This window comes from Acanthaster planci, linkage group LG10 (genome assembly GCF_054643075.1).
Source record: "Acanthaster planci isolate LZ-2023a linkage group LG10, COTS_SCS, whole genome shotgun sequence".
NCBI lineage: Eukaryota > Metazoa > Echinodermata > Asteroidea > Valvatida > Acanthasteridae > Acanthaster > Acanthaster planci.
The window spans coordinates 20,174,132-20,200,983 of NC_141786.1; the positions used below are offsets into that span (position 1 = coordinate 20,174,132).

The 26,852-nt window shown below is 41.2% G+C and overlaps 3 protein-coding genes across 6 annotated transcripts; all 3 read right to left on the reverse strand.

Moving 5' to 3' along the window:
• Window positions 1-2,736: 2,736 nt before the first annotated feature.
• On the reverse strand, window positions 2,737-8,693 carry LOC110990751 (uncharacterized). 3 transcript variants are annotated; one of them, XR_015426942.1, is made up of 5 exons: window positions 7,998-8,693; window positions 6,436-6,671; window positions 5,088-5,248; window positions 4,015-4,510; window positions 2,737-3,534 (listed from the first exon to the last, which is right to left on the reverse strand). XR_015426942.1 is itself a non-coding variant. In XM_087142816.1 (4 exons), the coding sequence occupies exons 2-4, from the start codon at window positions 6,626-6,628 to the stop codon at window positions 4,208-4,210; spliced, it is 657 nt and encodes a 218-aa protein (XP_086998942.1). In that variant the 5' UTR covers window positions 6,629-6,671; window positions 7,998-8,686; the 3' UTR covers window positions 2,737-4,207. The 3 variants fall into 3 exon arrangements, 2 of the variants coding, with proteins under 2 accessions (XP_086998942.1, XP_086998943.1); XM_087142816.1 differs by having other exon boundaries at window positions 2,737-4,510; window positions 7,998-8,686; XM_087142817.1 differs by lacking the exon at window positions 4,015-4,510 and having other exon boundaries at window positions 7,998-8,674.
• Window positions 8,694-10,956: 2,263 nt separating this feature from the next.
• Window positions 10,957-25,314, reverse strand: LOC147797982 (E3 ubiquitin-protein ligase TRIM56-like). 2 transcript variants are annotated; one of them, XM_087142625.1, is made up of 3 exons: window positions 25,226-25,314; window positions 14,268-15,566; window positions 10,957-13,240 (listed from the first exon to the last, which is right to left on the reverse strand). In XM_087142625.1, the coding sequence occupies exons 2-3, from the start codon at window positions 15,562-15,564 to the stop codon at window positions 12,615-12,617; spliced, it is 1,923 nt and encodes a 640-aa protein (XP_086998751.1). In that variant the 5' UTR covers window positions 15,565-15,566; window positions 25,226-25,314; the 3' UTR covers window positions 10,957-12,614. The 2 variants fall into 2 exon arrangements, with proteins under 2 accessions (XP_086998751.1, XP_086998750.1); XM_087142624.1 differs by lacking the exon at window positions 25,226-25,314 and adding an exon at window positions 17,510-17,800.
• On the reverse strand, window positions 18,401-25,364 carry LOC110990995 (E3 ubiquitin-protein ligase TRIM56-like). The gene is made up of 3 exons (XM_087142626.1): window positions 25,226-25,364; window positions 22,710-24,009; window positions 18,401-21,465 (listed from the first exon to the last, which is right to left on the reverse strand). The coding sequence occupies exons 2-3, from the start codon at window positions 24,004-24,006 to the stop codon at window positions 20,846-20,848; spliced, it is 1,917 nt and encodes a 638-aa protein (XP_086998752.1). The 5' UTR covers window positions 24,007-24,009; window positions 25,226-25,364; the 3' UTR covers window positions 18,401-20,845.
• Window positions 25,365-26,852: the final 1,488 nt, after the last annotated feature.

Consider the following 26,852-nt stretch of genomic DNA (forward strand, 5'->3'; position numbering starts at 1 on the left):
ATTCGCGGTTGAGCCGAATGTTTGAGACGCTGTGCATGAGCAATGTGCGATACATCGTGTACATGGCCACAGTATGCAGAGTGTTAGATAATTTTGTGAGGAGAGGTTACTTCCAGGAACAGTAAGCTTTGTGGAAACCACTGTTCAAATTTATAGGGGAAGAGTTCCAAGTACGGACACCATTACTCCCTAAAGTGCCCTATTAACCTTCATAAACCAAAGCATGTCCAGAAAAAGTTGAGTCCTAAATAAAGAAAACACGTAGAATTTTTCAGACCAAGGGTTTCTGTCGCAGGGTGTCACGTGGTGTTCGTATATTTAACTTTAGCTAGCCTTTACAGGGGTATCTTTCTTTGTCTGTCTGAAGCAATCAAGACAACATCAGACATGTTAGAGGAATGCATCCAATTTCAAATCAGAACGTAAGGCCGTATACATGCAAAGCCAAATAATCTTTGCTTCCTCGGGAAGTCTTCCTATTACCAAAAGGGTTAAAGAGCCATTTTTTGGACGGCTTTGGAAGAAAACCTGGAATTTCAAGAATTCCGTATCCAGCCATCACTTGATGACACCTTGCCAAAAAGTCACAAGAGCACTGCGAAAACTCTTAATACTTTCTAAGTCAATGATTCAATTTTCACTGCTAAATTAGTCTTTCTAGACATGTTATCATTTTCTATAAATGCCTAATAAGCTGCTGCAAGGGAAAATAAGTGATTTCCGTGAATCATGGAACTAGAAACCAAGTTTACCACAACGACGTAAATGAGTCACAGTCGAAATTCAATTTTGTGCTGAGCTCGCCGGTATTCTAAGTTCAGTTTATCACACAGTAACTATGCCACTTCTTAAGTTTTACTAATGAAGGTAACAAAAACAGTTAATTTCGACTCAAGAATGGCATACTTACTTTGGCTGTTAAGATGGCGCAGTTAAACTGAAGCTCCTTCCACGCTGCCCGCGAAATTATGAATGCTCGTCACCTCACGTGAGAATTTCATTGTTATGCAGTTACACTGGTTCCCTTCATTCCCTTCCTCCCTACACTCTAACTTTGAAATCAGTGCGCCGGAAACCAATCATTGCGCAGTTGAAACTCTATATACTGGATAATCTATTTGTCGAGTAAATTTTAATAAAGGCGACATTAGGCCTGGTAGTTTATTTATGTATTTTGAAATTGTCAAATTTATTTTAACCAACAGCTTTGAATAATAATTTACAAAGAAGAAAATGATCCGGAAATTCTTATCTTAACACATGTGAACTTTACATCTGCAATACGAACAGCGCCCCCAGAGTGTAAGGCACTGATCTCTGGTGTTAGGGCGTGGTTCAGCCTTGACTGGTTCCCGTCATGTTCGTAGTCTCCGACGTCTTCCAGATCTCCTCCGAACGGTGGAGGGTAAAGATTCCTACAGTTTTACGTAAATGAGGAAAGGATGCCCACTAAATGCAGAATCAAACAGGAGGTGATAGAATATACAGCAACAACAGTCTTTCCCCGTCATTCCCGGTATAAAACCCCCGTGTCCAGAATAATTTTACGCCACAGGATCTTTGCCATTTCACAAATCAAGATAAACATTAAAACTATTGTCCTGTATATTCAAAAATGTCAACCGAATCTCAAAGGCTTTAGAAAAACTTTAGAGAAAGAAGTTAATAGAATCAAAATGTCTGAGCGTCGAAGTTTTTCTCTCGGTAAATACTAGGGTATAGTTTCCTTTAAGATCTTTACATTAAAACCTAAATTTGGGACTACACTATGACTGACATCCAATATTCGACCATCGACATCCCCGGGTTCTGGCTCCCCACCATCCCATCCGCCAACACAACCACCGGAGCACCGGAGCGCAACGGAGCCACGCCGAGGACGCCCCCTCACGCGCATGGAGTGGAGCGTGTGACGCCCGCTGAGGTCACCCGTACTGCGTCCGCAATACAAGGCGGGGGACACGCGGAGGACGCGGTCCAGACTTCAGTTGCCTGATGAAGGCTAGCAGCACCACCAGCCTAAACGTCGCCAGGACGCTATGCTGCGCAATTCAGTCAGGAATCGACTCACGATTTTAATATAATGGCGTTTTAATTAAGGAAATATTTCCAAAAAAATCAAATCTAGCGGCCAATCGCTAGATCATTCAAATTTTAGCCAATTCCAATCATGGAGCCTTCTTGTCTGAAATGCAATTAAGCTTACCAGAAATTTGGAGTACATTCGTCACAGCATTTCATTGCACATCAGCATAAAGTTAAGACGTTATATATCCCACAGCGAATGATCTTGAAACAATCAAATCCAATGTTTGCAGATTTCATTGTTATGCAGTTGCACTGGTTCCCTTCTTTCCCTTCACTCTAACTTTGAAATAAGTGCGCATGAAACCAATGATTGCGCAGTTGAAACTCTATTCATTGGATGCTCTATTTGTCGAGTTAATTTTAATTTTAGGAGCAATTTTATTTCGTAGGTTCTTTCTCATTGCTTTTCAACTGTCTTCAATGTGATAATCCACTGCAATGTGTGTGCATGAAACCGAGTCTGAATCTCTCACTGAGACAGAGCAATTCCAACATCTCCTGTGAACGCCAACGTATAGGTATTTCTGTGACAGCATTTTATTTATGTTGACAGCACCTGACTACAATTAACGACTCATTAATATGGATCATCTACCCTGTGATGGGGTGTTTGTAACTCTGATTAGTTGAGTCTACGCACTCACACAATTATATCGCTGACAGATGTCGGTCTTTATTGTTTTCATACTGAGTACTGTATGGTCACCGTGAAGGTATTTTGCGGGGGTTTTGCCCTTCCCGTACATGTAAAGTTACATTTGTATAAATATACCGTTTGGTATATACATCAAGAAAATGTATTCTTAATATTTTCTACTATGCCTCAGGGCATTGTGCCCCCTCAAAATGATAAAAGCTTCAACAAGCTGCAAATTATCACTGTAGAATTGCTTAATGTAATTTAAAGTCTACGTTTACTTGGAAAAGTTGAATTAGCAATAAATTGTCAAAAGGCACTAAGTCAAGTTATTAATCCATTGTCATCAGGAACACAAGTACGTACAAAGATATTATAAGATGTTTAAATGTAACCATGCCTGGTCAATAGGGCTTATTGGTAAGTTACAAGAAAACAAACTTATATATCGATATGAACCAAGGTATTTAAAACACACACATGTTGAAGAAATAAATTGTATAATATTCCTAACAGTAAACATACGTACATTAAACGGACTCCTAAGCCCACATAAATACGGTTATACATGCAACAGTTATTTGGTTGTCTAGAAACATTAATACATAAAAATATTTCTCTGTACTCAGGTGGAAAAGAAGTCACTTTGAAAACAAGTCACAAGTACATAGTGCACTTTGCCTGCTTTATTCAGTCATGTATATGGCAGCATTATGCATTTGTGTGTGTGTTTTGTGAGGAATTTACTTACTTATACTCACCCACACATCCAGCCTGAGAATCAACATGCAAACTTGCTGTCAGATTTACTAAAAGGAAAATAATATACACACTCAAGATTATACGCTAAACAAAATAGAACTTTGAAAAAAATCAGGAACCATTAACAGATGCATAAAAGTTAAAGAGATTTTAACATTGTTTGCATTCCATGTATGCAAACAGCGTAAGGTTAAAATCTTCGTGGACTATGCACAGGGTTGCATGGGAACCCACACTACCTTCTCGCGATATAAGTCAACATATTAATATTTAAGTATGTTTTATGATCATGCAATTAAATTCTCAGGTCGAGACGATCTGTTTTTAGGTTACCGATGAAATAAAAGCCATTACAAATGACTGCCATATGGCGATAAATATTGAATAAGACAAATTCAGTCCACATGATCAAACTATATGAAATAACAAAAGTCCACTTTGACGTGTCTTTTATGTGGTTCCGTCTAGTCGCGCAAGCATCGTCTCAAACAGTTTCTAAACAAGTGAACTATCCAGTAAAGACATACCTTTAGGTTAAATCGACAGAGGTGGATGAATAGTCGTTTCTTGGACTTCATGAACAAGGCTCAAGCATTTAACTGCTTCGATAAACCCTGTGAATTCGCTCACGTCTTACAAAGTAGCATTAATCTTGAGCTATTTCTGTCACAGTGCAGGTATTCAGCAGTGTTTTTTGTTCAAGAAATTTTACCCTCTTGGCTACCTTTGTAATTTTTTAATGTTTTTTTCGCAAATGTAATGACAAGGTTGGTCCTGAGAAATACACTTCGTTGCATTCCAGGCACGGAAAAGGCTTCTTTTTCTCCTTGTGACAGTTCTCGTGCTCAAGAAGCCGAGTGTTGGACGAGAGATGTCGCCAACAGAATTTGCATTGAAGGTTTGATTCAGACCCAGAGCGATGGTTGGTCGGGGTTGCAATTGGGGTCCAATCTCCATCAGCTTCATCAGTGAGGTTAAACTCTTCCTCGCTCGATGATTCGATGACGTCTTTGCCGGTGGTGGCTGCAGAGGATGATATAATGGGATACTGTTTCGCACTATGACGTCGCACGTGCTCCTTCAAGGTCTCTCTGCTAGGAGCCGTTTGTCCTTGAAGGCGTGCAGCCCTCGGTTGTCCCTTTGGATTATTGGGTACCCTTTTCGACTTCTGGACATTATGAGGATGTCGTTGAGGTCGATCAGTGTTCTGGATAGACTGACTAGGTCCATCACTTTCTCTTCTAACTGAGGGCGCTGCTTTGATCTTTCCTTTTGCGGCAGGATCTGGCCTGCCGGTCTGTTTATTGTCACCGCCGTGGTGTTCCTTCTCATGACGTCTTCGCGCACCTTGATTCATGAACTTTTTCGAGCAGTAATAACATTTCAACAATTTACCATGGTAGGCCTTGACCCAGTGCCTTTTGAATTGGGCAAGTTCTTTGAAGCACTTTGGGCATTTCGGGCAATGGTGTGGTCTCTTATCGCTGTGAACTTGCATATGACGGGTCACGTTCCTGACATTTTTCTTGCAAATCTTACATTTGTGTAACTGACGACCACGTCTGAACCCCTCAACGGCTTGAAGAAATTTTGAACGCACCTTACACTTAGAAACCCTCGTGGATTTTTCATTATGAAGAAGGTTGTACTTTTTGGAGATATTCAACTTAGTGGTGCGAAGGTGCTTCCTTGATTCTGAGCGGTTCGGTGAACTTCTGTTGATGGGAGACCCATTTTCCATTCTCTCATTTCTCGATTGTTCTTAGGAGAAAGGACAGAAACAGCAGTTTGAAATGTCAACAAGCAAATCATGTGTAGGGTAAATAGACACTCTGGTTTTTTATTTTGTAAGTCTTATTTTAGGCTTGATGCTATTTGTTTGGATGAAACATTGCTGAAAGGTTGTCCAGACAAAGATGGATGGATCTTATGGTTTGAACCCATGGTGGTACGTTTTGCTCAATCCCCCTCCATTTTCAGATTGTTCCCTGCTGGGCAAACACCAGAAGCTGGTTATGCAGTTGCCTGCTCATCTTTGTTACCTTATGGTTTCATACAAGAGCAAACAGCTCAATCTGAAGAGTTGTCTTTGTGGAGACTTATTTTTCCGGGTTTAACATTCACATGACAAGGTAATACATGTGTATTAATCCCTTGTTTCGAGTTTTGGCATTTTGGCAAGACCCATTTGCTATTGACAGTGAGTTGTCATGAAAAGGTCTACCAGATGTCTATTATTTACTCTTCCTTAAACACCCATAACCATAAATTATTATAAGGCACCTTAGTTGTTAAAAGGTGCCGTAAGAAATCAGAGAAAATGGTGGGAGTCTATGGTTACAGCAAGGTGGTATTCTAGTATTTTGAAATGAAAGATTCTAGACAAACAAAAGATCGTATTTTGTACCAGCACAGTGTTTCTGATATTCTGTGCATGTGGGATACATTTTGGGGGGGTTACACACTTTTTAAAAGGAAATGAAATGAAAAATCCCTTTCTCTCCTAATTGCTAAAGTGGGCTATTTTCCCCAATTCTATGTTTTACTGGATACAAGTTTCAAAGAGAACTTTTTATCCTGGCTAATAAAATTCACCCAAATTTCCCAGTTCCCATCAATGATTTCCCAAGTCATAATGCACTTGGAAATCTCCGATCATATCTCCTAGCTGTGGTCTGTCAAATCGGAACAACCGTAGATTACCGACAGACATCTGCCCACCTGGGCCCAGGGGTGGAAACAAATTTTGAACAGTAAGACATATACGCAGAATTAATGCTTTTTATGTTTTTGCAGTCAGAACTAGCCGGTCCTAGGACGAGTAATTCATATGTAGCAGTGCTTTCAATTAATTGTATTTGTTTTGCATTGGCATACATAGTTTCTGGACTTCCAGTTCACAGGGAGAGGTGTTAAATGCTTCCACAAATACATGTATTTGATCTTACCAACAAACTCATTTCCTGTCATCACGTTAACGTCTTCATTCCTCTCCCAGGTCTCCTTGATCTTGTTCAGAACGCCGATTCTGTTGTCGAAGGTCACATCTGCCGCCTCGATCAGCTGAAGGACCAGCCTAAAAGCGGTGGCGCACCTATCAGAGTCTGTCAGCGACGACATCGAGGCATTGGCGTCGGCCATTGTGGGCGAAAGTAATAAGTCACTGAAATGACTATCCTCCAAACTGTGTAAAACAGAATACTGGGAAGATGACAACTCTGACGCGTGACATTTGGCCAGCTCATAAACGAATATATGAAAGTAAATATGAACGTCATATAACTGCGCCAAACCCATTATTAGTGGTGCAAATTTGCCCAAATGGAACGCATTTTAAATCAGGAGAATACGTTCCTGACGTCAAACTCGTTTGTCTTTGAAATCAAAGTTGAATTTAACTTTTCTGCTTTTGTGATACCGGAAAGGCAGATTTTAAAATAGGTGGCCGAAAAGTGGCCATCTGCTTTTCTGTTCTCAGTGGGCAGTGAATGGGATCATGAACCGGTAGGTTACGACCGTTTCCGTTTTGGGAGAGTGAAGACGTAGAAACCAATACCTAACCATGCTTCCTGGGGACCAATCCCACACGGCAGTATCAGTGTCCCTGTGAGGCAGAGCAAATAGCAGCTGAAATGAAATGCAGTTTTACAGCTATCATCCAATAGACACACAGGCTTGCTTGGGAAACATTGGAATCTTGTATTACAAAAGATAGGTGGACCGTAATTATTGGTATACGTCTTCAATCTCACAGAAAGGTCATAACTAAAGGTTCACGACCCCGTTCATGGCCCTTGGATGGCACAAAAGCAAATGGCCACTGCTTCTCTGGTATGCAAAAATGTACAATTCAGGGTTGTTGTCAAAACGTCTGACCCTCCTTTCTTCCTGCTCGAAAGGAGAAAAGCAGACTGGCCACTTTTCGGCTGCCAGCGATCGAACAGAAAAATTGCAAAAATGCACAACCAAACAGCGTTTATTCTGCTTTTGAGGTATAGCAGAAAAGCCGAAAACTGCATGTTATAAAAACTGTGATAAAACTTTCTTTCCTACTTTTCTGGTAGCAGAAAAGCAGGTGGCCACTTTTCGCCCTCCACGCGCCAAACACCCTGTCCACCGCACCCATAAGAACCAGCAAACTGGGAAACAGGGCTAGCCTCCCTCGTTCGTGATGCAATTGCTGACACGCTCAAACCTTTCCCTACTTTATTGCTGGAGAATGGATGACAAATGACTAACCTATTCATAAAACATGTCCACCTCTACTCCTGTTCTCTTGTGCCAAGCATCAGCTAATATTTAAATGTTTAGTTTTTACTGCTTAATTTGTAATTTTGTTTTATAACTCCTGTTACTTTGTTTAATTGTTTAAAGTTAATTTGATTTTTGCATTTTAACGTACAGCGCTTTGAGATGTCATTGACATGGATAGCGTTTTTTAAATATTTCATCATCATTTTTATTATTATCATTAAACTATCATTGACTCCTAAATAAAATGTGGACTCACCCCTGTTCAACGTTGATTCTAAGTTTCTCCAACTAAGAGAGAGTTGCCGATGGTTTTGCAGCGAGGAATTTCACTACCAAGATTTCACTCGTTGCACTGAGAATTATTTTAGCGACCCACTTCCTGGAACATGGCGTTCACAGTTGGGCCGCTTATACAAGGAGTCTACGTAACGGCGCAGTATTTTGAACAATAATGTCACAGGTTGGTAACCTCCAATTTCAGTTACACGCAATGTTGCGAACCCATTACTTGGCTATGGCAAGCAGCAACACACGCGTCAATGCTAATTGGCCGTAGTCGCTACTCAGCGGCTTGCTGTGTTACTTCGTGGCTCACGTGTTATTTTAAGCTGCACCCATAACACATAGGAGGTAGGGTATGGACTTTGCTCAGTCATAAGTCAGCGCGTCATAACATCAACACTGGAATTGTTGCCTCCACGTGAACTTCGACGTTCAGTGTAAAACACTACTGTACATCTAACAAAAGAAACGCAGTGTACTAACAATGACGGTCCATTGGTATTTCACCGTACTTCTTTCGTAACATGTTCATAGTGAGACTTAAAGGTTTTCATGGTGAAAGAAACTAGATCTATAGTAAAGATTGCGGTAACACCATGTATTTATCTCTTCTTTGAGTATGTGTGGTTCTGAGAAGAATAAATCGACGTTTCGAACAGTGTACTCTGTCAGTCTTCAGGAGACTGCAGGATCCAGTGCAGCATCCATTGTTCCCGCCATCACTGTTCCCGCCTTAACGCCTCACCGAGCTAATCCCTACATCTGGATCCTTCTTTACACCATATAAGCTCCACTCCCAGTTAAAATCCTGCAGTCTCCTGAAGACGGACAGAGTACACTTTTCGAAACGTCAAGTTATTCCCCGGTTCTTCTCAGAACCACACATACTCAAAGAAGAGATAAATACATGGTGTTACCGCAATCTTTACTATAGATGTTCATAGTGAAAAAGCAGCCAACCATTTTCAAGCAATCTGTAAACCTATGGTGGCCCAAGAATGACATCGTCAATATTGACGACAATATTCATGATCAAATTCACCACTCGTTGGAACTCTAGTCCCAAATGTTTCCGGGATTTTTTTCAAGCAAGATAGGCGGAAATGAAGTGTGTTCACGAGCACGCGTAACGACCTAATTTTTGGCCTGGTCTCAAGTCGTTCGGCTGGGCAGATTTGGCACAGACCTACATGATTTAGATGCCAATTCGTCGCTATTCTGTAATGTCGGGGATAAGTGATGAGTAGTCTAGTGGTGGTTGAGTTGAGTGTCCATGCTATTATCGCCATCTGCGGCCATGGCTACGGACAGACGGGCACGCCCAATCTACCTTCCTTTGCTGAAAAAAAAATCACAGCAATATTTGCGACAGGGGATACAACAAGTCAAAAAAGTCTGGAATATTGACGTCAATATTTGCAACCGAAGAGCGCTAGTGAGTCGTGAATTCCGGTCACAAACGTTGACGGAAATATTTGCTACAAGAGAGCAGGTCGTAAATTTTGGTCGTGAATATTTACTGCAATATTGGCGACCGGAGATCGATTCGTGAATTTGATTGTAAATATTGGGGTCAATGTTGACGATTTCCGATGTCCGTCCGGCCACCATAAATACCATTTTCTGCCATTTTCAGTTAAAAATACTGCTTTCCTTACAGATTTCCTGGAGTGAGTTCCACATACGAATGTCACTTTACACCCTGCTCACAAACGCCATGAGGGTGGTCTGAAAAATTCTGTGTTTCCTAGCAAATGTTTCGATATTTTCACTGCTAAATTGACTTTTGGACATATTATTGCTTTCTGAAGATTAATAAGGCCCTCCAGGGGAAAATAAGCAGCACTTTTACGTGACAATTTTACCAATTTTCTTTCTGTAAAAGTTTGTTTAATGTACAAATGACCTTTGCAAAAGTCCATTCGCGTATGCGCAGTTCTTAATTACAAACTGGCTTATTGTTTCAATTCATGATGGTAGTCCATCGAGCTTTATTTTTCTTGCAGATATTTTCAAACTGATTAGCTTTCACGTTTTAAACTACTCCCCTCCCTATATACATTCGTTTTTACAATACGTTTCCAAAGCCGCCTTAAGCCCCAATTCACAGTCATTTCAATATCAGCTTGTCATAAGCTTCAAGTTCAGTTCCTTTCAACTCGTCTCCCTTCCCACTCCATTTCAACTATATTGTGTCGATTAAACAATTTTGTTTTGAGGAAGTGACACTTCGTACAGCCGGACCCCTAACAAAGTATTGTATTAATACAGAGTAATCAGCCACACCGCACCTTTTAGTTGGAATGGTAATCTTGAGTTGGGACAACAACCATACTTGGGTGTCACCAGTTTATTCATTCTTTGTCAATCTCGCAAAATCACCCACAAGTCGCTGAATTTCGCTCTCTACAGTCCAGGAAAGTTCCCTCCGACCTAACGCTCCGTATCTGTGTGCTTGAATGCTCTGGAAAACCAGCATTCTGTGCAAAAGGCCAAGCTCTTTCCTGAGGTCAGTTTGCTTGTATTCCCGTAACAGGTCGGCTACCAAAAACAAAACTAAAGGCGTATTAATATTTACACAGGCTTGACGTACGAGATACTCTTTCTACAGATTTCAATTTAGTTGCCAAGTACTAATGTGATAGGGAAGAAAATGGATATCTAGAATTATAGAATCAACATGGTTTAAATGGGACGGGACAGGGAAGTCATTCTCAACGTGAATGAAACAAGCACCGTACGTGGTATGTAGACGTAGAGAGGACACACAAGATGTTGCTTGTAATACTCAACTTTGATGTATTGACCCAACTAACTACCCGGGGTACTGTCATACATACATGTAGGCGTCCTCAGAGACTACAGCCTATAAGGAAGAAATTCCATTTCTTGAAGAAACAAAGTATTAAATGAAAGCAGTCGACATGCAAAGCTCTTCTATCAAACACAGACTACGTACATTTTATTCACACTGCAACAGCAATGTCCCTACATTTCAGACTTTATCACAAAAATTATAAAATACCCAAAAGGGTTTTCCTTTAGACTGTCCGATTTCGTTGCTGACAACCAGATCCTATGTCACGCGCAGACAAACAAACAGGAGTAATTAAACAACCTCAATTATGGCACCCTTTAAGAGCTCTCTTACAAACTTCCTGGAGAGCCCAGAGGAAGTTTTTGATGCGTGCCGTATAACGGGTCTGGTTCTTGATACGTCCCCAAGACTTCTTTATTATTGATAACGTACGGCTTACTTTGTATCACTACATAGCACAAGGGGCAACTATACAGCCATACGGATAAGCTAGTAAATCTGTTCACTGTCAAAAACTAGTCTTGGGACTTAGCTTTTTTATTTGGTAGAGGTTTAGATGCGTGTTCCTTGTGCAGGAAAGATTCAAGGAGGTCAGCCGAAAAGTGACAACTTTACCTAAAGATATGCAAATAACCATTACAATGTCAATTACCTACGTCATGAAAAATATTCACATTTAAAAAAAACGAAAAGGTCATGTAGCCTTTACATAATACTCAGGCATAGTCTTTGAAAAGGTTTATATTCTGTAAGTGGAATATTGTTGCTGTCTGTAATTAAAACTATGTAGGCCCTAAATAAAATCCACAAAAATTAAGCACTTTGCCAATAAAGATTTTTATAACCTACATTTCATCTTGCTTTTGCCTCTGCCACAGAGAAAAACATCATTTAAATCTCTAACAAAACCATCATTTTATATTTGAGTTCATTTTATATTTGAGTTCAAAAGAAAACGAAATTAATTTTATTTCGAAAGGAGTTGCAAAGGAAATGAATCAATATAACTCTCCTCCAAATGGTGACATTGGGCCTCTTTTAACGAGGTATTAATTCGTAATATACATTCAACCGCAAATAAGAATAAGGCAGTTCAACACAAAGGGACAGTTTAGTTATGAGGGGAATATTCCTCCAAATGTGAGTTCCACATCGACTTTTACAAATGTACTTCACCATTTAAATGATGAGACCTTCGCTATCCCACTACTCACACAAAGTAAGCTTTTGAGAACATTAAAATTTTGTGTAAATCTCAATGAGAAAAATTTGACCTCACATATTATTTTGCAGTTTTTATACTCTCCTCAATTTGATAATCCCCTGCAAGATGTTTGCATTAAAATGAGTCTGATTCTTTTGATGAGACAAGCTAACAACTTCCCATATCTCCTGTGAGCGCTCACGGTAGGCACAACTCACCAATATTGGGATACATTTACTACTGTTAAATGGACTATGAAAATAATTCACATGTCGTGAGAAAATACAGAGAACAATGCAAAACTGACAAAGGAAATTTGTTTAAATGATAAGCACTTTACGTGGCTCCCATATTTTTGAATCCCATCTCAGCGAAATTTTAATGTAGTTTGCTTTCCAATTTTTTACTATGCAGTAAGCCTACGGAAACCTTTGTGTGTGTCTAATTTTCTATTAAAAAATAAGTCATGAAATTGCATGAAAAGTTGTACACACAGCAACGTTTCCGACTAATGGTATTGCTGTTTCCTCCCGAAGAAAGCGGAAGGAAATCGATTTGTTTGTGTTACATTAAACAAAGTCATAAATCTTCACTGAGTAAAAGTCTGCAACTGCCAGTTGCCCATCTGCTGTGAATGTGATTCCCAGGGGATAGTGCAGACCCTCTGCGATGCAGTGGAGAAAGCCACCTTGAGGGTCATAGTGGTGGATATGACCGGTGTCCTCATCATCATTATGCATTGCAACATAGACGCCTGTGCTATCTGCGCATACACCAGTACAGCGTCTAACTACCTCACCATCGATGGTAGGTTTGATGGTGAACAGTGTATCACCATTCGTACCAACAACACCGACTAACTGTTGTTTACAGTCACTGATTACAACTCGATCATTGCTGTCAACAGCCACATAACAAGGTTTAATCTTGACTGGGATGGTGCTTCTGAGTTCCCCATCAGTGGGGCTGTGTTCGGTCAGCACCATCCTCTTGACATCACCAACCACAATGGTCCCATCCGTCTTGACTGCTACACTCTGGAGGTCCACTGCGGTCTTATCAACCTCACTCGGTGGCACTGTGGGGAACTGGAAAGCCAGCGTATTGTCCTTGTCAAAGACTTTCACGTAAGATGCGCTGTGCTCAACAACCACCAAGAGATTGCCGGTGCGTGTAGCTGCAATGCCACGTGCCCCTGTTTGGAGTTGAAACACAAAAAGAAAAGCATTAACCAATCACCCGCGTTCATCTTAACCCACGTTCATCTTTACCCACGTTCATCTTAAACCACGTTCATCTTAACCCACGTTCATTTTTACACACGTTCATCTTAACCCACGTTCATCTTAACCCACGTTCATCTTATATATATAAGAGTTATAAAGCCAGAGACCTAGGATCAATCCTTGTCCCTTCCTAGACAAATAGATCCCGGGAACCTGGAATTATTTACTATGAAACATTAAATATGAAGTTCACGGAAGAAGTGACAAAAACGGCTAAACGTTTAGCTACGTCCATGCATAGCAAGTGAACAAGGATTCATGTTTTTAAGAATCCATGCATTGCGCAACTAAACTGCCCTGTAGTCTTTTTTGGACAGTTGAAAATTCTTTGAATAACATATCCTGCAATATCTGGAAAAATAAACATGCCGATCATTTTTTTCTCTTTGAGCCTCCTCCGTCTGGGTACCATGTGACTCTGCCAAAAGCCTTTAGATTTGTTATGTGGCTTGACACCAGTGGCGTATCCAGCGACGGCAACTTGCCCCCAACCGACGGGTTGTTTAGCCTGTTTGTTTTAGATTACGCCATAGGTGAGTAGGAAAGAAAGTAATCAGTATATTTGCAAGTACTAACTTACTCTCTAGCAACCGTGGTTCCTATTGTTTATAGGTGCACGATTTGAATAGGTATACAAACTCAAGGGTACCCACACACCAAAGGCTTGACACGTCGCTGTTTGACACCGAGCAATGGGAGACTTTGAGACGCATAGTGGCGGCAGACAAAACTGTCCTTTTTGGTTGATCTGGACATGTGTGTGCAGTTCTAGGAATTCGTGTTAGTTTTGAGCACGCGCACAACCGAGGAGAAGGACCAGCTTGTCTGCCGCCACCATACGTCTCAAAGTCTCCCATTCCGAAATAAATGATAATATTTTTACCACAAAACAAAGTACCAGTGTATCGTTTGTTAGCAGTTTCTATCCAAACTTACATCTTTCCATCGGGATTGTGCTTTTCTGGTTACCATCGATGCTGCAGATCGCAACTCGTTTGTTCCAGATTTCAGCCACTGCAACCTCATCAGGCTGACGAGCAGCAATGTCCCAAGCCCCGAAGAACTCTCCTGGACGGCTTCCCTCGCTGCCAAACACACATCGCTGCTCCCACTTTTCTTCCGTCATCACCTTGCCCAGACTGATGTCACCTACCCCCTCACTCGGCTTGAACTTCAGAAATCCAAGCCTCTTGTCAACTCTGGGAATAGTTTGACCTGCCACCAATTTCAAGTCTTTGTTGATTGTTGCGTAGAGTGAGAGGAACTCACTATCCGCTGCCGTCCTTGTCACCTCTCTTGCTGTCTCCAATGAATGCTGTATTCTCTCTGATGCCAGACTCATTGTTTTCTCATATTCTGCCAGTTTTTGAAGACGATTGCTTTGGATGTTTTTGAGGTTATCAATGATGCGATTTTCTTGAGCTGTGACCTCTGCTCTTATCTCAGCTGCCCTGTCCTGCACTTCTGTCATGACTGTCTTCACTTGAATATCCAAGTCATACTTCATTCTTGAAACTGTCTCCTTAGATTTCTGGAGTTGGTTCAATACTTTTTCAAGGGGAGAATACAAATTAGCTAATATCTGTCTGTATGTCGACACGGCCTCTTTTATTTCAAGATAGGTATGTTCTGGTATGCGATGTTTCATGACGGTACAATCTCGACAAATTAACATTTCACACGTTGTGCAGAAGAATCGTGTAACTTCCCCCTCGTGGGTCGGACATTTTGGACAGTATTGTTCAGGCAGCTTTTTCACTTTCATCTTCCCTTGGCGGATTTCTTCTAATGGGGGTATTGTGTGGCTTGACGTGGCAGCAATCCGTAGCTGTGTACTTCGACAATGTGAGCAGATATTCTGTTCACAGTCCAGACAGCGATGCGTTGCCTCATTGCCATCATCACATGTCTCACAGAGCAGCTTCGTCTCACCCGAACACACCAACTTTTCCTGTACTTCAATCTCCTCAACCAGACCAATCAGATAAAAGTTGGTTTTCAGGCCTTTAACCCCCGCCTGTGGAAGTTGTGTCTCTTGTCGACACACGGGGCAAGGAATCTCTGTACAGCCCTGGTGCTTCGTGCTGCAGTATGTCAGCAGACATTGCTCACAGAAACTATGCAGACAGTCCAGTATCTTGGGTCGTTGGAATCTCTCACTACAAATGGGGCATTCAAGATGATGCCTGCTGATCGTCTCTAGAGCCGAACTCATTGCTGATCCTGTCGCCATTTCTACGTATAAGGCAAATTAGAAACAAAGGTCCTCTATAAATTAAACTGTGAAAGGTTTTCTTCTTTGAACAAACAACCGCATGAACGAGTTCAAAGTGAAGGAAATATTTGTGGGAACAATTTGATTTCTTCTGTTTTTTTTAGTCTGTTTCTCCCGAACAAGGCCACCAAACGTCCCTTCCATTTGAGGACCCCGCTAAAAATAACACAGGACACTTCAAACCCAAGCACTTTGTGTCAGGAATAATTATTAGATAATGGAAAGAAAGGACCAATGACGTCGAATACCGCAGATGCTATTGCAGCAACACACAGGCATTTTCAGGCACACTTTCTGGAATGTGTCCGATAGTGCCATCAAGTATGGTCAACATCTCTTGACTATTTGAAATTGATCGTGCCGATGTGAATGAAATAACGACATGATTCAATAGTTCCATTGCCTAGGCATTGGGCACTGCAATCTTGCAGTTCATCTTGCAGGCTTCGTTTTACGCCAAAGGAGCGGGTACAAAATCGTGATAAAGATTACACTCAGGATACCGGAGGCGCCCATTTTTTGTTTAATTTGGAGTTTTTGTGACGCGTTTTTTATTCAAATGTAACATGCATAGTTGTGAGCGGGTGTGCTAATAAATAAATGCCAATAAGAGGAGACAAGAGAATGTTTGTAGTAGTGTTTTCCTGCATTACAATTTGACTATTTGTGGAATATTTTCCATAGAACAAAATTGTTTTTGTTTCTAATCCGCAGTTCGGTTTCTAATTCATGACGGTAGGCCAGTGAGTCATGAAGCATGTTTTTCTCGTGTTTCAACGTGACAAGTTCCGTTTCACATTTTGAACCCCTTTCCTTGCTATAACGTCGTTCTGTGATGATTTACACGGCAACATGGCCTGTCTATTTTGTAAGAGAAAACGTCGACAATAAGAAATAAATCAGAGGTCCGTTTCATGGCCAGTGGGATTATCTGTACAAGACGCAGATACGTCACAGCTGAAAAGGTTTCCCTCAGGCTTGAAGCCAAGGTGTCATAATTGGATGTGATCAATTGACGGCATATATCGGAAATTCTTGCCTAAAATTCAAATACAGCTCCTTTGCCCTTCTTTTCAACTGCCTCTGAAATTACATCAAAGTTATTTAGGTTCCTTTCAGTGTAAAACAAAAGGCCCCAAAGTAAAAATGAAATGAGAATAAAAGAAAATCAAATGAAGGAGACTTGAAACACCATAGTGCTATTTGAAGTTACTGCATGGTCCATTTAACGCTAACGCGTTTTGAAAGATGCGTAGTTGTAGCTCTCGTCCTCTCCAACTTGTTCATTAACTGACTATTGAGCCCCCATGGTGTGTACATCCCGGGGGATGGGGAAATATACCCCCCTTGGTGGGGGTATGAGCTATTAAATCATCCCCACTTTAGTTTGTGATGAGAAAAAAATAAAGCGGATTGTGCTGAATTTTCAGGATTTCCCAACGACTGAAATGCAATATCACTGTATCAGAAAAGCGAAAGCAATTTCAGAAAGCCATAAGTATACCATTTTGGTTAAAGATTCTGCATGAATTGAATACACATTACAGAAGTACACCTTTATCAAGAACATCGCCCTCCCCCATCATGTCGAATTTTCATGTCTGGGCAAATCGTCCCCCCACAATTTCCCCGTCCTCCATCTGCCCAGTTTTCAACACAGATTTACTCCACTGTGAGCTCCTTTTAACATTAGACCCCTTCCCCAAATTGTTCCACCTTTTAAACTTTTTGGTTTGGGGAAACGTTGAAGCCATCGGGACCAGAGTCTGGACTGATCTCGTAGCCCGTACTCTATGTCCTATCGCCGGCAATTACCGATGTGGCAACCTTGCCACGTAGCTTTTCAAACAAACCACTGACAAGTTCTTTGAAAGATTTCTGCAACGGAAAGTATTTCACTTACCATTCAAAGGAACGTCCTTGCTTTCCTTTTTAAATTGAATCGATTGATTTGTCTAGAGTTTTATCGAGATTCTTCCACTCTTGTAATGTAGAAATCACACCTGTAGCACAGATTTTGGAAAGTGTAGACGCGAAGTGTTTCCTGGAAAATGGCGCCGACAAGGTGTGGTGTGTAGGGATACGCAAGCAATGTACAGCGAGTGGTACATAAGGCCAGACCTGCGTTGGTTTGACATTGATGTCTATTCCAAACTGTACGGTACATTCTCAAAGCCGCCTTACGCTTCAGTGCACAGTTATTTGCAAACCACAGTGTGTCATGAACTTGAAAGCCAGTCCCTTCAACCCAGTCTCCCTTTCAACTCATTTCCACACCGTTGCGTCGAGACTCCATTCTGTTGGGACGAACCTAGCCACAGCTGCACCATAACAAACTACGGTAATACACAGTAACGTGCCGTTCAGCACTAAACAGTTGGATTACACAGACTTTACGTTGCAAGTCCTGAGTGTGACAGAATGTTTCATTCTTTGTCGGTTTTGCGGGGAGCCTTTCAGAACATCGCCTTTTAAAGTCAAGAGACGGATCGTTCAGACCTATCACTCGGTACCATTACGCTAATTAGAACCACTCTGGAAATCAGCAATCAGTACCAGAAATTAACCAAGATTTGATAGCATAAAGTGTCTTTGGTATTTGCGTAATAAGACGAAAACTAATAATGGTGACACTTTCTCCTGAGCTTAGGAAGTTGTTTTAAAACATTTATGTTATTTGGGAGGGACCAAGAATTTAGAATTATAAGGTCAACATCGTTTAGACGCTACAAGGAGGCTGTCCCAATAAGAGGTGAGGACTATAAATGGCACGTTGACAGAGACGGACACAGGATGCAATTTGCCACATTTAACCTTGATTAATTTCCACCTCAACTTTGTAGATACAAACTACAGCTATATGGCCTACGTGCATTTATATCAGATAGTGCAATGTTTATTCTCTTATGAAACTTAGAAACCCGACAGTCATATTGGGGGTTTCCTTTACACTGTACAGTTTCGTCATTGACGGTCAGATAATGGCTGTGTCGTGCACAGACACGAAACGAGAGTCTCCAACCCAACTGTGACCATGCATATTACGCTCTCAAATAATCTTTATGGCGAGCCCAGAGAAAAAATTGTAGTCCGTTTCGAATTAGCGTCGCTACTACCCCGACGGCTGTTCATTACACCGAATACACTATACAGGCAACGTCCATAGCCAGCTGTGTTTCATGATCAGTTCACTGCATAGCAAAAGGGGTAACTGTGAAATAATACGATCAATCTTATTCTTGGAAATTATTTTTCTGATGAGGGCTTAGACACTGGTTCAAGCCGTTTTTACGCCGGAGGCTTGCAGCTCACTGGGAGGTAAACCCAAACTTAACACCTGATGCACTGATATGCAAATAACCGAGGCACAACGCATATTATACTTACGTCATTATACATATTCACATGACAAAATTGAAATGGTCACGTCGCTTTCACTCAAGCACGGTCCTATGAAATTATTAAAGCTTATAAACACTGTCAAAACTACAAAATCCATCAAACCTACAGGACTTTACCAATGAACTGTTTTAAAGGTTCATCCTTTTTTATTTTATCTTTAAACTTTTTACGTATTCCCGTAACAGGTCGGCTACCAAAAACAAAACTAAAGGCGTATTAATATTTACACAGGCTTTGCGTTCGAGATACTCTCTCTACGGATTTCAATTTAGTTGCCAAGTACTAATGTGATAGGGAAGAAAACGGATATCTAGAATTATAGGATCAACATGGTTTAAATGGGACGGGACAGGGAAACCATTCTCAACGTAAATGCAACAAGCACCGGACGTGGTATGTAGACGTAGAGAGACACACAAGATGTCGCTTGTAATACTCAACTTTGATGTATTGACGCAGACAAACAACCAGGAGTAATTAAACAACCTCAATTATGGCACCCTTTAACATCTCTCTCACAAACTTCCTGGAGAGCTGTCGTATTACGGGTCTGGTTCTTGATACGTCCCCAAGATTTCTTTATTACTGATAACGTACGGCTTACTTCATATCACTACATAGTACAAGGGGCAACTGTACAACCATACGGATAATCCAGTAAATCTGTCCACTGTCAAAACGAGTCTTGGGACTTATTTTTTTATTTGTTAGAGGTTTGGATGCGTGTTCAACCCTTCCCTGTACAGGAAAGATTCAAGGAGGCCAGCCGAAAAGTAACAGTTTTACCATGGGTATGCAAATAACCGTTACAATGTAAATTACCTACGTCATGATAAATATTCACATTTAAAAAAAATGAAAAGGTCATGTTGCCTTCAAATAATACTCAAGCATAGTCTTTGAAACCGTTTATATTCTGTAAGTGGAATGTTGTTGCTGTCACTAATTAAAACTATGTAAATAAATTCCACGAAAATTAAGAAATTTGCCAATAAAGTTTTTTATAACCTACATTTCATCTTGCTTTTGCCTCTGCCACAGAGAAAAACATCATTTAAATCTCTAACAAAACTTTCATTTGAGTTCAAAAGAAAACGAAATGAATTTTATTTTGAAAGGAGTTGCAAAGGGGAATGAATTAATATAACTCTCCTCCAAATGGTGACATTGGGCCTGTTTTAACGAGGTATTAATTCGTAATATACATTCAAACGCAAATAAGAATAAGGCGGTTCAACACAAAGGGACAGTTTAGTTATGAGGGGAATATTCCTCCAAACGTGAATTCCACATCGACTTTTAGAAATGTACTTCACCATTTAAATGATGAGACCTTCGCTATCCCACTACTCACACAAAGTAAGCTTTTGAGAACATTAAAATTTTATGTAAATCTCAATGAGAACAATTTGAGTTCATATATTATTTTTCAGTTTTTATACTCTCCTCAATTTGATAATCCCCTGCAAGATGTGTGCATTGAAATGAGTCTGATTCTTTTGGTGAGACAAGCTAACAACTTCCCATATCTTCTGTGAGCACTTACGGTAGGCATAACTCACCAATATTGGGATGCATTTACTACTGTTAAATGGGTCTATGAAAATAATTCATATGTCGAGAGAAAATATAGTTAACAACGCAAAACTAACAAAGGAATTTGTTTAAATGGTAAGCACTTTATGTAGCTCCCATATTTTTGAATCCCATCTCAGCCTACGCAAACCTTTGTGGATCTAATTTTCTATAAAAAAAGAAGTCATGAAATTGAATGCAATGTTGTTCACACCGCAACATTTCCAACTAATGCTACTGCATAAATCTTGTTTGTGTTACATTAAACAAAGTCATAAATCTTCACTGAGTAGTACTCTCCAACTGCCAGTTGCCCATCTGCTGTGAATGTAATTCCCATGGGCCAGTGCAGACCCTCTGCGATGCAGTGGAGAAAGCCACCTTGAGGGTCATAGTGGTGGATATGACCGGTGTCATCATCATTATGCATTGCAACATAGATGCCTGTGCTATCTGCGCATACACCAGTACAGCGCCTAACTACCTCACCATCGATGATAGGTTTGATGGTGAACAGTGTATCACCATTCCCATCAACAACACCGACTAACTGTTTGAAGTCGTTGATTACGACTCGATCATTGCTGCCAACAGCGACATAACGAGGTTCAATCTTGACTGGGATGGTGCCTCTGAGTTCGCCATCAGTGGGGCTGTGTTCGGTCAGCACCATTCTCTTGACATCACCAACCACAATGGTCCCATCCGTCTTGACTGCTACACTCCAGAGGTTCACTGCGGTCTTACCGACCTCACTCGGTGGCACTGTGGGGAACTGGAAAGCCAGCGTATTGTCCTTGTCAAAGACTTTCACGCGGGATGCGTTCTCCTCCACAACCACCAAGCGATTGCCGGTGCGTGTAGCTGCAATGCTACATGGCCCTGTTTGGAGTTGAAAGACAAAAAGAAAAGCATTAACCAATCACCCACGTTCATGAAGAGTTTCATGTATAAAGCCAAAGACCTAGGATCAACCCTTGTCCCTTCCTCGACAAATAGATCTCTGGAAACTGGAATTATCTATTATGAAATAATCAATATGAAGTTCCTGGAAGAAGTGTCAAAGAAGCGGCTAACGTGTAGCTACGTCCATGCATAGCAAGTGAACGAGGAATCCAGGTATTGCACAAATAAACCGCCGTGTAGTCTTTTTGGGGAGAGGGAAATTTTCTGAGTAAAATATGCTGCAATATCTGGAAAAATGAATTTGTCAATCATTTTTTCTGTCCTAGAGCGTCCTCCGTCTGGGTACCATGTGACTCTGTCAAAAGCCTTTGCTTTAGATTTGTTATGTGGCTTGACACCAGTGGCGTATCCAGCGGCGGCAACTTGCCCCCAACCGACGGGTTGTTTAGCCTGTTTGTTTTAGATTACGTCATAGGTGAGTAGGAAGAAAGTACTCAGGATATTTGCAAGTCTTTATCAAACATGAAAAAACCCTTAGCAAACAACACCACGAATTTGAAGCAAGCGTGTTGGGACTTTGAGTAAGGCTTTTGACATGATTTTTTCTCCCTTTCATCGTGATGAATAAGCCAAAAGAAGCATTTGCTTTTGAATCCCCTCACAAACCTGTGTGTCTTTGTCTGCATCTGGGAACCCGCTACGCTGAAAAATTGCCTGGGTTAAAATTACCCTTAGCGAGGGTGAAAACTGCAACTACCAACTAGTTAGGTGGTTTCAACCCAATTTGGGTGATTTAAATTAACCAAAAACGGTAATATCCACTCATTTTGTGGGTGAAAACTGAGACAAACAGTAATTGTCAACCCAAAATTGAGTTAACACAGCCCGTATTTGGGTAGTTGCGTTTTTCCCCCTTCCTTGGGTTACAATTTAACCCAGGCAATTTTTCAGTATTTGTTCCTCTTTTGTTTGTACTTTCTTAGAAGACCAACCATATGTTTTGTACACAGTTATCAATCGGGGACTTTATGTGAATCGGGACCTTATTGTTAGTGTTCAGGGTCCCCAATTGAATGCAAAAACAGACTCAGAAACACCCCCTCACCAAAGGCTGGGTACGATACTGTTTGACATCGAGGAATTCCAAAATAAATCATAAAATTATTTATGATAAACAAAGCACCAGCATATCGTTGTGAGCAGTTTCTATCCAAACTTACGTCTTTCCATCGGGATTGTGCTTTTCTGGTTACCATTGATGCTGCAGATCACAACTCGATCGTTCTCTTCGTCAGTCACTGCAACCTCATCAGGCTGACGAGCAGCAATGGCCCAAGCCCCACAGAACTCTCCTGGACCGCTTCCCATGCTACCAAACACACATCGCTGCTCCCACTTTCCTTCCGTCACCACCTTGCCCAGACTGATGTCACCTACCCCCTCACTCGGCTTGAACTTCAGAAATCCAAGCCTCTTGTCAACTCTGGGAGTAGTTTGACCTGCCAACAATTTCAAGTCTTTGTTGATTGTTGCGTAGAGTGAGAGGAACTCACTATCCGCTGCCGTCCTTGTCACCTCTCTTGCTGTCTCCAATGAATGCTGTATTCTCTCCGATGCCAAACTCATTGTTTTCTTAAATTCTGCCAGTTTTTGCAGACGATCGCTTTGGATATTTGTGATTTCATGGATGATGCAATTTTCTTGAGCAGTGACCTCTGCTCTTATCTCAGCTGCCTTGGTATGCACCACTGAAATTACGTTCTCTACTCTGATATCGAGGTCGTGTTTCATTTTTGAAACTATCTCAAGAGATTCTTGGAGTTCATTCAGGATCTTCTCGAGGGGGGAAAACAAGTCAGCTAATGACTCTTTGTATGTTGAAGTGGCCTGTTTTATATCAATGTATGCGTGTTGCGGTTTGCAGTGGTCTATCACAGTACAATCTCGACAGATTAATGTCTCACAAGTTGTGCAAAAGAATCGTGTAACTTCCCCCTCGTGGGTCGGACATTTTGGACAGTATTGTTCAGGCAGCTTTTTCACTTTAATCTTCCCTTGACGGATTTCCTCTAATGGAGGTATTGTGTGGCTCGACGTGGCAGCGGTCCGTAACTGTGTACCTCGACAACGTGAGCAGATATTCTGTTCACAGTCCAGACAGCGATGCGTTGCCTCACTGCCATCATCACATGTCTCACAGAGCAGCTTCGTCTCACCCGAACACACCAACTTTTCCTGTTGTTCAATCTCTTCAACCAGACCGATCAGATAAAAGTTGGTTTTCAGGCCTCTAACCCCCGCCTGTGGAAGTTGTGTCTCTTGTCGACACACGGGGCAAGGAATCTCTGTACAGCCCTGGTGCTTCGTGCTGCAGTGTGTCAGCAGACATTGCTCACAGAAACTATGCAGACAGTCCAGTATCTTGGGTCGTTGGAATCTCTCACTACAAATGGGGCATTCAAGATGATGCCTGCTGATCGTCTCTAGAGCTGAACTAACTGCTGATCCTGTAGCCATTTTCTGGTTCATAGAAAACCATTAAAAGGTCTTGAATTAAATGAAAATCAACATTATTCACCATCGATAAATGAGAACGTGCAGATTAGGTCTCTCCTAATGTGTATGAAAACCATGGGAAAAATACGCTCAAACATACTTTGCATAACTTTCCTTGTTTTACATCAATTACTCTCAGGGTAAATCCCTGTAGGTCAATTAAACAGAGCCCCGGCAGATTTTCCTGTAGTAATATGCCTTCGGCAAGCAGGGTGCTAACTAAAGCTCTGGTTAAATTTAAATTCATCATGGCCATGAAGTGGGGGGAGGGGTTGTCTGCGTCCTTGGCAAATAAAAGAAGCTGTGAGGGCAACACGCGTCATATGCAGCAAGGTATAAGACGGAGAGAAACCCCCCTGCTTTGTGGTTGGTCATTGTCTCGCTGGAATCTGGGGAATTCCTTTCAGACATCTGGGGGGGGTGTGTTAAGTAACAATAGTTTGTAATGTGTATAGGGATTGGACATGTTGGGGGGTACCCCTCGGTCTCATTTCTTGCTGGGTATAACACCCGTTCATCAAAATGATTAACCATTTTTGTGCATTGCCTAATACAAAAATTGAGCTTCACATGTATTTTTTAAAAACGTTTTCATACATAAATGACCTATTTATAATACACAGTTGTGTTGTGCAACGCCTAACGGCGCCGAGATAATTTGACGACTCATCTCCATTTACCAGAAGATGTGCAGTGCTCATCAGAAACCCATTTCCCCCAACCTCTACAGTCTAACGCTCATAATTGTATAAACTTTAAACTCCAGTTTAGTCGATAATGTCCATACGGTAATCAATAATTGATGAAGCACTGAATTGATTGGTGTATTGGCCCCTAACTTCTTCCACACAGCTGAAAATCGAATGAGGCTGTGTTGAATTGAGGTGTCTCTCTCAACCCATCGGCCATCGCGTCAATAAGATACAAACGACTTTGCTTAAAACAGAGCTACTCCTCCCTCCTTTTGGGGTGATTGCTGACACGCCCTCCTCTTCCCCTACTATCATAACTATGCTTTAGTCATATCCTGCCCTTTACATTTCGTGATGGAAAACGCATAACATCACCACAATACAACATGTCCACCAGTCCACTGTCCCTCTTCTCCTTTGCCAAGCATCGACCACTGCACTTTGATTTGTCATATATGGAGTGTCTTAAATGCTGCAATTCTACTCACCGCGTTGAATGAACCTTCATAAAGCGTCTATGTTTTTCAGCCTTAAAAATATTGCCAAGATTTCTCGCTCTTTACAATGAGAATTATTTTAGCGATCCACTTCCTGGAACATGGCGTTCAGAGTAAGTCTACATGTATGTGCGTGGCTACACACGTCTGTGAATTGACTCAGGAGCGCCACTCACTACGTAAACAATAATGTCACAGGTTGGTGACCTTCAACTTCAGTTCGATGAGAGGTTGGCTATGAAATGATTGGCTATGGTTAGCAGTACCAAACAGGCTAATATGACATGGCTGCAGCCGTTAGGCAGTGGCTTGCATAAGCACATTTGTTATTTCATACCGCAGCCGTAAGACTAGGAAACCGGGTACGGACATTGTTCAGTCCCACGTCACTGCACCATTACCCCGGTACTGTGTTGATTGTCATATGTTTTAGATAAATTTACAAAAATAAAGCAGTGTAAAAAGGGCGCCCATAGAGGTTCCACAAAGCTCTATCATTTTTCCAAAATACCAAATGAGCCTTTTCGTCAGCGTGAGCGACTGCCTTGGGAGAATCACAACAACACCACAGACAGTAATTCAGATAAACAAAGACGGCCCACGGGAACAGTCGTTTGTAACCATTTTATTCTTGAAGACAAATCTCACCTGTATCAAGGAAAGGTCTTGTACAATAAATGAATCGATTAAATGAATGTGTACGTGATGACGTCTGGAACAACAAACAACATAAGACTGATGGGGAAAACGTCCTTTGTGTTTTTACTTCAACGCTAATTCATATTGCAGGTCAGTAATCACTCTCAAAAAAGGTTTCCGCTCTCTGAAATTCACATTTTACTCGAAGGTTCATTCTACGTTTAAAAATGTATAATGTTTTGTTACTAAAGAGCAGTATTATTCTTTCATGAAATTTGTTTCTTTTTTCCAAACGGCCTTACTCGTCTTGTACCTATCCCAGTCACCTTGCCCATCAGCCTGTGCAGTGTAATTGGCGGTTTAATACTCGTCAACATTCCTTCGTCAATCAGTACTTTATCTTACAGCGTTCAAAGCTGGAGTTACTGCTACAACCTCAGCAAATCAACCCATGTGTGAAGAAAGAAGCGCCATCTTAGCTCAACATTGTAAGATACGAACATGTCCTGTGATTTTAATTGAGCTAACTACGGAGTTGTTCGTAAAGTCATTTACATTTGCCAAGTGTTTGATTTTATCCTCAAGACTACATCTATTCTATAGGTCTAGCTATACATTGTAAAATATACTAATCAATTTATTGCAAGAGTGGTGTAACAACAGTTGCTTCACTTAACATCCAGAAGTCAGCTTTACTTTTAATTAAACTGAATCAGTTGATTTGTGAAGACGTTTGGTGAGATTGTTCCGTTACTGCAAAGAAAAACTCGCACCCGTACGAGAGTTTTGACAGTTTAAACTCGATGTGTTTTTGGAAAATGGCGCCGACAGGGTTTGGTGTAAAGAAAGATACACGATCAATGTATGGGGAATAGTACAAAATAGACCGACGCTGGTTTTTACGATACGTTTGTAGGCCTGAAGCTTCAGTGACACTAACTTCAACTTCCCGCTTTGTCAATTCAGTCTCCCTTTTAAC

Excerpts from the sequence above, each read along its gene's own strand:
- LOC110990751 (XM_087142816.1), bottom strand. The coding sequence starts at position 6,628 with ATGGCCGACGCCAATGCCTCGATGTCGTCGCTGACAGACTCTGATAGG. Across the intron at positions 5,249-6,435 it reads GACAGGAAATGAGTTTGTTG|AACAATCGAGAAATGAGAGA; the intron begins GTAAGATCAAAT and ends CTTTCTCCTAAG. Across the intron at positions 4,511-5,087 it reads CGAGGGTTTCTAAGTGTAAG|CCACCACCGGCAAAGACGTC; the intron begins GTGCGTTCAAAA and ends CATCCTCTGCAG.
- LOC147797982 (XM_087142625.1), bottom strand. The coding sequence starts at position 15,564 with ATGGCGACAGGATCAGCAATGAGTTCGGCTCTAGAGACGATCAGCAGG. Across the intron at positions 13,241-14,267 it reads CACAATCCCGATGGAAAGAT|GGGCACGTGGCATTGCAGCT; the intron begins GTAAGTTTGGAT and ends AACTCCAAACAG.
- LOC110990995 (XM_087142626.1), bottom strand. The coding sequence starts at position 24,006 with ATGGCTACAGGATCAGCAGTTAGTTCAGCTCTAGAGACGATCAGCAGG. Across the intron at positions 21,466-22,709 it reads CACAATCCCGATGGAAAGAC|GGCCATGTAGCATTGCAGCT; the intron begins GTAAGTTTGGAT and ends AACTCCAAACAG.